This window comes from Mastigoproctus giganteus, chromosome 1, assembly GCF_048544385.1.
Source record: "Mastigoproctus giganteus isolate SK-2022 chromosome 1, ASM4854438v1, whole genome shotgun sequence".
Lineage (NCBI taxonomy): Eukaryota > Metazoa > Arthropoda > Arachnida > Uropygi > Thelyphonidae > Mastigoproctus > Mastigoproctus giganteus.
Genome location: NC_143575.1, coordinates 101,663,598 through 101,677,114, shown reverse-complemented (window position 1 = coordinate 101,677,114; position 13,517 = coordinate 101,663,598). Strand labels below are relative to the sequence as shown.

Genomic DNA, 13,517 nt, shown 5'->3' with positions numbered 1-13,517 from the left:
ATCGTCAGTTGATCCCACTGTACAGAATTTAAAAACTGTCGGAGACCACTATACTCACCTTTACGGAAGCAAAAACTCTTTCCTTTACCCCTGATGGTAATTAAATCTTTAAGTAAATCCCACATCAGTACACTGTGATCACTGCCACCTAGTGGTACCTTTATCTGCAAATTCTTAATACACGAATCTTCCTTGAGTTCCTCAAACTACTTTCTCACACATGCGGTGTGGACCAAAACGTTGCATTGGCCTTTGCAAATACCCCTCTCCCTAGGGAGAGGTGTATTTCCATGTAGCACGAAACATTTACATGCAATATTTCCGGATGTACCTAATCCGCAATAATGTTCAGATATGCTTTGACGTTCACCCTCAGTCCCTTGATTTATCCAGTAGAATCAGGGGACTGAGGGTATGCTACAAAAGTACGATTACAGCTCTCCCTAACAGCATAGGTTGTTAGAGAAGACTGACAGTTTCTACCCTCGGTTTCTACATCAATTTCTGTTTCTACTTTGAAATTGAATTTATACTTCAGTGAGACAATTTATACTTCAGTAACCTAATATATATATATATATATATATATACAGGGTGTCTCAAAAATGCACGGCATGACTTCAGGAATGAGTTCCTCATATGTAGACAATAAAAATATTTTATATCAACATAGTTCCGGATTTTTTTTTTTTTTTTTTTTTTTTGATTTGGTAGTTGTTGGCGCATCGGCTTCTGTGGCCATATTGCACCTCCCAAGGTTTTTGCAGTACTTTGATCCAAGCCCGAGGCGGGAATCGAACCCGCGACCTTTGGGTTGTCGGGCAGGTACTTTACCCACTCGGCTAGCCAACATAGTTCCGGAAATGCTTGGTTTCCGAGTTTTGAAGGTCTGTCTATGACACTTAACTGTTCACATCACCTTATAGTAATTGTTCAAGATGTCCACCTTCTGCCTGAATACAGGTCTCACATCGACGTCTCATGGACTCGCGAAGACGACGCCAAATTCCTGGCATGTTTCGTATTGTCTCACAACTTGCCACAATTCGATCGCGGAGAGTTTCCACATCAGCTACCGGAGTCGAATACACCAATGACTTTAAATGGTCCCACAAGAAGAAATCTAATGGGTTTAAATCAAATGAGCGTGGAGGCCAGGCAGTTAGTCCACCCCTCTACTTCAGGAGTCGTAGACCTTGGTCGTCCTCTGTCGGCAGCACGAGGTGTAAAGGACCCATGTTCACAAAGGCGGCGATGGATACCTTCAAACGTTTTCCTGTCTGGACATCTTCGTTCTGGGAACCTTTCGTGGTACAAACGACGAGCCTCCAGAGCATTGCCGTCCGCCAAACCGTACATAAAGTGCATATCCGCTTGCTCCTGATTTGAGTACATGGTCGGAATGGAAAACCACCAGATTCTGTCAGTATCTTGTGATGAAGGAAATCACCTGCAGGAAATAAGACATTCCGGTTAATAACTCGGGAACCAAGCATTTCCGGAAGTATGTTGATATAAAATATTTTTATTGTCTACATATGAGGAACGCATTCCTGAAGTTTTGCCGTGTATTTTTGAGACACCTTGTATATTAGATTACTCGAGAACAACCATGCATATTATGTCCATAAACTGAGTTCGTTCTCTGAACAGTTTGCTTTTTTTTTGTTGTACGAAAAACCTGAATTTCCAAGAAAAAAGGCCTTGCTATATCCACGCCTGAGACCATTAACTCGGCGAGGAGTGATAAAGCCCATGAAGTTCCTCGCGTCATTGATGAGATTCGAACCCGGGCCTTATCCAATCAGTGTGTGTGTGTGTGTGTGCAGGAAAGTGATTATAATCACTGTGCTACCGGCGAGGACTAACCGAGACTAACCTTATAATCTCCCACGGATGCTATCAGACTATGTATTCATGTCTGGAAGGATGTTCCCTCAAGGTGGGGTATTACCATCTAGCTTCTTCGCTGTGATATTGGAAACATTCTAAATATCACAGTGAAGATCTGAAGTCCTTTGTGACTTCGAAGGGTCCTCAATATATAGCGATAATAAACCAGTGTGTGTGTGTGTGTGTGTGTTTTAAGCTCCAAAGCAACTAAAAGCTGATTAAGTGATATGCTGTTGTTATGAGGAGTCAATATATTGTATCTGTAATTCCGTGTATTCTTTGATCGGCTTGCTGTTTTTTGGACGAAAAACCATACACAACCCACGCCTGAAACCATCTTACTCAGACATATGGTACAAAGCCCATAAAATTACTCTCGTAAGTGACAGAATTCGAACCGTCATTAATGGGTTCGAATCCCTTCAATGAAGCGAGGAATTTTATGGACCTGTTACACAATACGTTTATATACCCCATATGGAGTAAATACGTCATATAATACCAGAAAAAATTCATTCATAACTATGGAATATTATGTCCTACGATGGATAACCGGCAGGGCTGGAAATCTACTCACTCTCTCCAGATCCTTCTTATAGACAAACACAAATATGACGTCGTACATTATTTTCACTAGAAATATGTCCACTCCTTCAAAACTTCTAACTGGAAGAAATTATTTCCCCTTTTTGACGCATTATTTCGAATAGGAGAACCAGAGAGGGAGAGAGAATGACCAATCAAAATGGCACCTCCGCCTCAGGAAGACGTGTATAAACCTCAGGTCTAAAAAGCATAGGAATATCCTATAATACTGTACTTCAATAACTAATAATAAGTTTTACAGACGACATCTATTGGAAAGGCAAAATATTGCATCTGATGGGTTTCGTCTTCTACTCCACTTCTGCTCACCTTCGTCATGATTCTTAGATGTAGCTATACCTTCACTTTGGAAACAATCATATTGCTAAGCCCTCAGCAACAACAGCAGCAGACAAAAATCCAGTAAGGAATATAGATTAATTTCCATAGGATGCAGTATGCTAAAAACCTTTGAGAGAGCCATTCTCAAATACATAAATGAGCACTTCTTTGGCTACAGACCTGATAACTACATCCTGCTATAAAAGAACAATTTAACAACCTCACACCTTGAGGCGCTTCCTAAAAAATAGAGGACAAATGGATTTACTTTTCCTGGATATCAAAGTAGCACATGACAGCCTCTCTATCAGTTTCTTACGTATAATTCACGAGAACCCCTTCATAATTACAGGCACATACTCAAGCTTTTTAGAAAGCTACTGATTGGAAGATAAAAAAATTATGATATTATGATCACATTTAGCCATATATTTATTTTGTCTGTAAATTGCGTATGTTGTCTGGTCGATTTGCCTGTTTGCTGGACGAAAAAACTCCAGTTTCTGGAGGGAAAAACCTTACTATCTACACCTGAGACTGACTAACTCAGCCATAGAGTGAAAAAGACCACTAAAGTTCCTCGCGTTATCGACGGGATTCGAACCGGGTCTTTTCTACCCAGTGTGTGTGGAGGACGGTGACGATACCACTATGCTACCCGCGCAGACTGATTGCAAGACATGTGGACATGTATTTTTGTAAAGGGCGGCTCCTAGAACGTCTGTTCAACTCCGCCTCTTATCTCTGTGAAGAACAGTATCACTACAGATGGGCCAGATATGTGTGTGTGTGTTCGGTTGTTATGTTCTGGACACACACACACACACACACACACACACACACATGATTGGAAGACATCCAAGTGATGCATACTACTTTAAAGTTCATAAACAGAGGCGTACTTCAAGGAGGCATTCTATTAGTATTCTTTTTCATGTCGCTGCGTAAAACCTTTCCTAGGCAGATGACCTCAAGATGTTTATCTCCTCGCAAGACGCCGCACGTGTTTCACAGCCTCCACAACCAGATTTGGAATTTTATGACTTACCACAAAACTATTGTTTACACTTAAATCTTGGAAAGCGCACCTTGATCACTCTTTTCAAACAAAAAAAAAAAAAAAAGTAACATCACAGTCGTGACAGGAACGCCGTTCCTGTCAACGAAGTCAAGCATTACATCGATTTTTTAGGTCATTTGGGATGAACAACTCGCTGCGCTTTGCAAACAACGAGCAAAACACCACTGAAGGCCTCTGGCGAGCAAAGCAAGAAATCACCGCTGTTTACCATCCAAGCCTCATAACGTAGTGCCTCTGTCAGTTGTTTGGATCTTCTGAATTCTCTACTCGACTCAAAAGCTCCCTTATTATCGAATACTAGCTACTACGGTGTTAAACAGGAGGACACTCTGAAAACCTTTTACAATCTCTATACCACCTTTAACTGGATCCGCTGCCCTGGATGTGTTACAAACAAAATGACTGAGGATTATGACAACATACGTTGATTGAATATATCCTTTATGGTAACAGTTTTTGAACAAACTGAATGATTGATACTTAACCTAGCATGTCCGAGAGAATACAACTGGCCCAAATATCGGAGAGTGCAAGAGGCTCAAATATCCGACAGTTGTACAAAGGGCTGAAATAACTTAGATCTGGTTCTAAAGAGCCTAACTGTACCAAAACTTGACATTGGAGGAGCCAATAGCAGATAGTGATCACAATGCCATAAAATGGATTGCTCTTGCTTATACGCCGGAACAACCGGAGTATAAACACGGCAAAAGGAGTTTAGATTAATTATTTTTACAATGATTACAGTATGTATCAGTCACGCGGGCCTGAACCACAATCCTCTCAAAGCACGTGTGCTTCTGCACCCTCGCGCTGACCACTCTAAGCTGGCTCTAAATTGATTTTGTCTATATCTGAATTTTCTGTATTTTTAACTTTAGTTTGTATCTAAAGAAATCTATGTGGCCAAAGGTGAAGGTGAAAGCATCAATTTATTTCAAGAGAGGAGACTATATAATGGAATAAAATATTTCTTGGGCTGTATTAACTATGGGACATATTCAAGGGATTTATCCTCGAGGCCACGAATATATTCATGCAGTGGTTAAGTTACATAAGCATAAGATACCAATATGGATGACTAGTGAAATTTAGCGTTTAATCGAGCAAGAGTAACAAGCATGGAAAAGTTACAGTCAATCATGTGATTGAGAGCTGTATGAGGATTATAAGAGAATGTGTAACGGGGTAAGACGGACAAAAGTTGATTACGAGAAAGCACTAACAAAGAAAGCTATGAACGGGACCAGAGAATTCTCACAGAAAACAGAATTAATCATATAGGTCCCATAATTAATTGCATTAGGAAAGACTGATGAGCTTAATATTTTTAACGATGTTTACGGTCGAAAGCAAGCTCAACCCTGGAAAATGCAGTAAAATAGGTGATATGATGATCTCAGAGAAGTTTACTAGAAAAGCTACTGGAATTAAAGAAAGGTACAGTTCCATGGTATATTTTTAGTTATACCAAACTGTTGGGAATGTTAATAAGAGCGTCAGTAGACTTCGGTAAGATCCGTTTGGGCTGGAAACGTCTAATGTATCCCCAATACTAAAGGTGGTGACTATAGGCCAATGGGTTTGACTTTCGTGGCAGGGAAGATCATGAAATCTGTCGTTAAAAACGAGCTTCAAGGCCATCTCAAAAAGAATGGTATCCTGAATAGGCCCCAGCACATGTTCGTTAAGAGAAGGTCATGTCTGACGAATCTGGTAAATTATTATGATATAGTGCTTAAATAGTTGGATATAGGTAACAATTTTGACATTCTAGACTTGTCTAGAATCAAAGCTTTTGATACTGTCCCTCACAAAACGCTGCTAATATAAACTAGAACAAACTGAGATATCTAGTAAGATCCTACGCTGGATCGTAGGCTGATTAAACGATAGGATACACAGGGTTGTCATAAATATCAGCCTTCGTAATGGGTCCAGCATAGGGCTTACAATACCGGGATCTCGAATACCGGGATACCGGTCATTTTTTTCCTGTATTGATACAAAAAATACCGGTTTTTCGGTACTAATTTAAAAAAAATAATTATTTTTAATTTAATCACATAAAGCTTATAAAATCAACTTTATGTGATTATGACGTCGTTATCTCTACTAGCAAATGTTCGACAAATCATCGATAAGACACAATGCAACATTGCAACCTGTCCACAATTCTCGGACAACTTTATTTCTGACCGTATTGTAACTCCCAAATCCTGTTCCTGCACTACTGACTTTAGTTAAACTCCACCAAGTGTATAAGTTATTTTGGGGTTGCTGTTCCCCAGGTGTAAGACTTTGCATTTTGCTGAATTAAAGCATAGCTGCCCCTTTTCTGACCATCCCGGAAGTCTATCTAGGTCACTCTGAAGAAGCTCTGCTTGGCTGCGATCATTAATTACTCTACTGATCTTTACACCATCTGCAAGTTTACACCTCACGCCCTCCATCCCTTCATAGATGTCATTTAAGATAATCAAAAACAACAATGGTCCCAATACTGATCCTTGGGGAACCCTACTACTTACATTAACCCAATCTGAGGAATAACCATTTATCACAACCCTCTGCTTGGTGGCCTCAAACCATCGTGCTATCCATCTAAGGATTTTCCCTATGATTCCAGCCTGCTCCAACTTATAAAGTAACCACTATGTGGGACTGAGTCAAATGCTTTGCTGAAATCCAAATAAACATGTCGAAATTATTCCATAAATGCAGCTGACGAATGACCTGTCAAAATGGATAACCAGATTTGTTAAACATGATTTTCCCTTTACAAAACCATGCTGTGTATCCTACAGGATTCCATTTCCATCTAAATGATCCTGAATACCACCCTTGATCATTGCCTCCATGATTTTCCCTACTACTGAAGTTAGACTGGCAGGTCGATAATTTCCCGTTACTCTCCTAGAACCGCCTAACAAATTTAAAACAAACTTCTCCACCTTTAATCTATCTTTATTAGCGTCATTCCTACGTAATTTTCACCTTTATGTTCACCAATTATAGGGTACATATGTTCACCTTTATGTTCACCAATTTAGATCAATACAACGGAATCTCTCCTGTGCAGTGATGTTCTCATAACTAGCCTTAATGGTTCAATTCTACGTAATTTAAACGCACATTCAAATTTCTACTTTACGATTTTTATTAATGCTTAACATATTCCTAATACAATACCTTTAGTGTTAATTTATTCTTTAATTCTTGTTTGCTTATTAATTGCTTGTATATTTTGATTAAATTGTTGTTTTACTTCTTGCATCCCCTAATTTTCTTGAGTATCCTGAGGAGGAAGGCGGCTCGTTAATGTTTACAATGAAGACACTGTAAATTCTGTATCTTTTATGGCCAATTAAAATGAAATTACTATTATAAAAAAGGACGAAAAAATCAAAAAAAAAACTAATGACAATTACGAAAGGTCACTCTTGAAAGATTTTAATGTAAATTGCAATACTTAATTTCAGCCTTCGCAAAAAATGCAGTATGAAAGTGAATTTGAAACGGTTTGTTTCAAATTAAATTGAAATTATTGAATAAATAATTATTGAATTAAATAGAAGTTGTCAAATTTAAAAGAGTGAGTGTATGCTTTCTAAGGCGAAACCAAAAGATAAATTTTTACTTACCTTTACAGTCCAGTCCTATAGCTATCAGGTCGCCCTTGTACTCTTTCATCATCACTTTAAAGTCATCGTAATTTAACTGATCCTTCTCTTCTAGTCCTGCCGAAGCAAACATTCCCCGTATTAGGCTCATCACTTGGTCCTCTGAAAGTGACGTAGTTTTTGCAATGTCAACTAAGGATCTTAGCATTTTTGTGAGTTCCTGTTTGTCGATGATTCCGTTGCCATCATTGTCGCACATATCAAAGATTATTCGTAGCTTTGCTTCAATCTTTCCTAAAAATACAAATAATAGAACATTTGTAACGGAAATCTTAAGAGATATATTGACGAACCGATCACAGAGGCTACCAAATTCAAAATATTATGTGAACACTTCTGGATTTAGGACTGGACTGTAAAGTCCATTCCTAAATCCAGTTTCAGATCTTTCGGACGTAACATTTCTATATAATGTTTAAAGCAAAATATTGTTCCCTATTTTCCTTTATAACGTAATCTATCTAAAGGTTCTCAAATTGAAAAGAAAAACGATATTTCATATCATGCATTATATTTTATTAATTGGCACTTAAATATCTGAAGGGTAAGCAGAAGATTTTGAAAAACTTTTTATAATCCCGGAATACGAATTTATACCAGATACGTGCATAGTAATTAGCTTCAATATGCTTTCAGTTAAATACGCTGGGCGGTCACGTTATTAGGTGCACCTGCCTAATACCCAACAGCTCCCGCCCTTTAGTTATGAGAACAGCTTGGATTAGTTGCTATTAACAAGTTATCAAAAGTGTGCTGCAGGCATGCTGGTCCATGTTAACTCAACTTTCCACAGCTGTTGTAAACTGAATGGTTGTGGATTTCTACTTCGAAGAGCTTGTCCGAAAATCCAAACAGTCCAACTGGGGAAGCCAACGCAACAGCCTGAAATCACTCTCAATTCCTGAAACCAGTGTAGTACAATTTTATGTGTGTGAAATGGCACATTATCCTTTTGGAAGAACGATTTGCATATGGATAAAATGCAACCATGAATGAATGTGCGTGGTCGGAAAAAATTTCCAGATAACATGTGGCATCCAAATGTTTTGTTCGACAGGTATCACGGAGCCCAATGGGCACCATGAAATCACTCCCCACAGCATTACACCGTTGCTACCACAGTGCATTGTTGTTGCGTGGCTCAGTGTTAAATGTTGCTCTGGTTGGTTGGTTGGCTGTAGTAATTCAGTTACGATGAAGATGGGAACTCCTCTGGCCCATTGACGCCATAGTGAAGTGCAAACGGAAATTTCATATTTATATTTATTAAATATTCGCGTAAAATTTTTCAATTATTTGAAATTTTCTTTGCAAAATCGTGGAATTCCTCGAAATGCAGTTTGAAAAATTATCTTTAGCCGATAAAAGTAATACCAGTAAGGAGATAGGGAATTTGATTGATAATACGTTAAATCTTTCAACTTTCAAAAGGGAAAACTCTACCCTATTATAAGAAATGCTTTTTAACTTACCTCTTGAAAAAAGATCAACCGTGTCAAGAAATTCCTGGAAACTAATTCGTCCATCCTTATCTTTATCTACGCAGTTGAACATCTGTTTCACAAACAAGGAGTCGGGCTTCATTCCCAATGCTTCTGCGAATTCCTTCTTCGATAAAGAAGTACGCATGACCATTATAACATCATTACTAACATCTTCTAATTTTCTCTTTTCTCCTGGCTTTAATCCGAAAGTCTGAAAAAGAAAATAGCTTTAAAATAAAAGTTATTGCCATAAAATATGTCATTACAAGGCCTTAGTTACTGTTCTTAACGGTTTAACTGAATTATTTATTTAAATATTTCATGCTATGAGAATTTAATAAAATGCTCATACTTTACGTATATGTAAAAGGACTTTTGGCTGTTGTGATTGAAGTTAATCATTGGTTCAAGTCCGGGAAGATTTCGAATTCCACACGTTGGCAATTACATGCCACGGGCTGCCAGCTCCCCCAGTTCTATGGACTACCAAAGGTGACAGGCATTCCACAAGACCAATTGTCTCTTGTTGCAATTCTCAAACTTAAGAAATGTCGAAATACGTCGCCCATCTACTAACACTCCCAGTAGAAAATACCAGTCACACCGTTTCGAACAGTGAGGAATTCCAACACCTCACCAAACTCCTCACCATTCCTGAAGACAGGATCATAGCATCCTTTGACGTTGTCTCTTTATTTACTTCCATACCTGTGCAGCAAGCCATCGTATTGTGGGGGGTGGAATTTAAAAAAAAAAGAATGATGATATATATTTTATATTTATTTGGTTATTTTAATTATTATTTATTTATTTGGTTCCTTATATGAGTTCCCTTATATGGTTGTTGTCCACCTTATTTTAATTTCCCCACTTACACATCTGACTTTACTTTACAGGAGAATTCCAAATTCGAGGGAACTTCTTAATTATTAATAATTCCCATCGGACAGGCTGAGTGTTCAAGAATGACAAACAACACACACATTAATATATAACATAACATTTTATTTACACTTATATACACAATATAAAAATTATCAACTCTCAAGCACATATTATTATTTCTCAAGTTTGCCTATGTATTATCAGTTATATATGACAATTAAATACAGTGGTTTTTCTCTAAACAAGGTTATCCACTTCAATACAACTCAATCAATATCATTACATAAACTTATTTTAGTTTCTTCTTTCTCTACACATGAACAGTAATTACTTAAGAGGTTTAGTTCACACTCTTTCTCTTATGTAAATCTTATTCTTACCTTATAAATTGATTTAGGAATTTCACTCTTAATTTCTAATTTAATTAGTGCCCCATTTTGTCTTGGGGAATATAACTTCACAACTTTCTTTAATCAAGACAGATAGTACATTTGACATCAATTTCTGGACTAATGCTGGTCCCAAGGGTTAGCTACATTCATAAGGCTATTTCTTTCTCTGTATTTCTCTACCCTTCCCTTCCAAAATATATCATACCTATACGTTAGACAATAACTAATAACAAATATCAAATTTCTCTCCTTTTCCTTTCTACATATGTCTAACTATACATTAATCAAAACTCAAAACTATCATCTGACTTATCTCTATATTTATGTATATATTTATATATTTGTATATCCTTCCTTTAACATCTTTCTAAACATTATACTAATCTGATATTAGAGTTCCAACAGTCCTTTATTTGTGAGGGAGAATACTATATATATATCTAGCCACTTACTTAATTTTACGAATCGGATTTCTCCGTTTTGGGGCCTTCAGCTCCTTGTCTGGGAATGGCATCATCGTTTACCAACTGCATTCATCTCAGAACTTCAAGTTTCTCCATGGGCTGTAGTCTACGTCTGGATAGAGCATCATTGTGTCTTTTAGGAAATTTATGGGATCGTCTTCGATACTGCTACTTAATCTTCGGTTCAGCTATTCTGGCGGACTAGGAATTACAACTTTATCTTCTCAGCTCACTTATCTGCGCCTTGCCTTTATCACTGCCTTCAGATGGTCGACTAGGGTTATTTCTCTCCGTACACAACACTTATTTTCATGCTGGCCACTTTCACTACCTTCCGATTACGGACTAGGCTTATTTTCTCCTTACCAAGGCTCCTACTTTCAGCTTCACAAGGCTGCTTCTTTCGGTTTACCAAGGTTCCTCCTTTCACTTATATGTACATGGCCACTTTCACTGCCTTCCGATGACGGACTAGGCTTATATTTCTCCTTACCAAGGCTCCTACTTTCGGCTTCACAAGGCTGCTTCTTTCGGTTTACCAAGGTTCCTCCTTTCACTTATTTTCACTCTGGCCACTTTCACTTCCTTCCGATGACAGACTAGGCTATTTCTCTCTACTATATTTCTTCCATGACCAACTACTCGACTGTTCTCTTTTATTATGAAACTCCACTGACTTTTCTTAACTTACTGACTGCACTTAACTTATCTAACCCTTCACTACTCCATCTTACCTTGTCAGATCTTTCCTAACTGGCTGACAGGACAGGACTTATCTAACCCCACACAACTTATTACTCAATTTTCCCACTAACACTGTCAAAAAACTCACGTCTGTCTTTCCTAACTCATCTCCACAAACCGCCAACAAAAGCCCAACTCTGTGTTCTTTTTTAACCCATTTTCACAAAACACTAACAAAAACTCAACTCAGTAACTTTTAACTCATTCTTTCCCTAACACCGTCAAAAATTCAACTCTATGTTTTTACTAACCCATTTCCACAAACACCAACGAAATCTCAACTGTGTGTGTCTTTTGTCTCTCCCCGTTCACTCACTTTTGTCATCTGAATTACGTACCGCCTCCTTATGTCGGGCCTACCTTTTTTCAGAGTTTACCCAATCTTCTCATTTTGTCAAACTTTCATCATTTCCTATTCGTCCTTTAAAATTTCTCAAGCTGTATATTCAGAGCTCATTTTAATAAATTTCCAAATTTTTCCCAGGCAATCCGCTGCTTTGAAGTTCGCCGTCACCTTCACCAAACCTCGTTAAACTTAGCAGATTTATTTTACATGCTCTAACGACCTTGCCATTGCCGACAGTCAGACGCAAATACCTGGCCGATATCTCGGTGTCACCGGACAAAGGGATGTCCCACAATGTTCAGTCTACTGCCCTTTTGTTCCTCAGAGCCATAGATATTCCCACCTGCTCGCCATTAGTCCTGTTACCATTCCCGTTGTTATTGTTTATTCTTTGCCACGGTGGGAACTGAAATGTATCTCTAATTGCTAATAGCTTACTGCTCCCTTCTCTAATTCAACCTTGTCTAATTTTTAATTCCTTGTGAGTGACCTAGAATAATATTTGTGACTGGAAATGTTTACTGTCTTATTTTGCTATTTCCTAAGCTTTATTTTAAATAAATCTCACTTTTTTCTAAATTATTAACATGTAAGATTTTTCATCTTACAGTATATACCAGGCACCTTTTTGAATAGTGACACCAGCTTACCGGACGGAACATCTCTATCCACGGAGGATATGGCGCCTCTGTAGTCAGGTGGGCAGTTGCAGCAGTGCGTAGCACACGCTTCTTGATTAGACCGGGGTTCGAGTCTGTGACCACCAAATACGGAGGATGCGGAAAGTTCAGGGAATGACCACCACATATCCCTGGAGAAATATGGCCTTAGTTGCTAATGCTCCTAAAAACCAAATAATAACAACAACGGAGGATATCTGTCCTGCCCTCAATTTGTGCTTGTCAGGCAACGTGGTCGTCATGTTTGGTGACTCTCTCTTCAGACAAATACATGGCATGTCTATGGGCGCCCCTGCCAGTTCCATCGTTGCGAACATTCTGATGGAGGAGTTGGAGGAACACATATTCCTGAACCTGCCGGTCCCCGGCACCCTCTAGTGTCGAAATGTCGACGACGTCTTCATTATTATCCACCGAGCTTAAGAGACACAACTACTACAACATCTCAACTCCCTATCTCCCTTTATCCAGTTCACAATAGAATGAGAGTCGAGCAACACCCTTTCCTTCCTGGATGTCCTGGTGAAGCGCGTAGGCTCACATCTGGAAACTTCGGTATACCGAAAGCCCATGTACTGTAGTCAATTTACCAACTACAGGTCAGTGCAGCCCCCTGCCACCTGTTCAATACTGCGCCCGCACTACTCTCTCGAGCCTGGAGTCATTCCAGCTCCATGGACGCCAGGCACAACGAAGTTTCTAAGATAAGAGCCGACCTCACCAACTGTGGTCGTTAAACACAATAGGTCGTGGTACAATAAGTTGCTATATTATGAGTACTACGACCATTGCAATATTCACTTGTAGTTGGCAATTTAAAATCAGCTGACCGAAAAAGAAAAAAAACGCATAAATTTACACAACAGTGAAAAGTCCTTATACATATACATAAAGTGCGAGCATTTTATTAAATTATCATAGCATGAAATACATGTATT

General features: G+C 38.6%; 1 protein-coding gene across 1 annotated transcript in view; it reads right to left on the bottom strand.

Annotated features, from left to right (window-relative positions):
- The window catches only part of LOC150091061 (dual oxidase-like), a 299,603-nt gene that overhangs the window by 86,095 nt on the left and 199,991 nt on the right, over window positions 1-13,517 (bottom strand). Inside the window, exons 17-18 of the mRNA XM_090381506.1 lie at window positions 9,057-9,279; window positions 7,546-7,818 (exon numbers count right to left, since the gene is read on the bottom strand). Of these exons, the coding sequence (XP_090237632.1) occupies window positions 7,546-7,818; window positions 9,057-9,279 (496 nt within the window). The remainder of the gene's footprint in view (window positions 1-7,545; window positions 7,819-9,056; window positions 9,280-13,517) is intronic.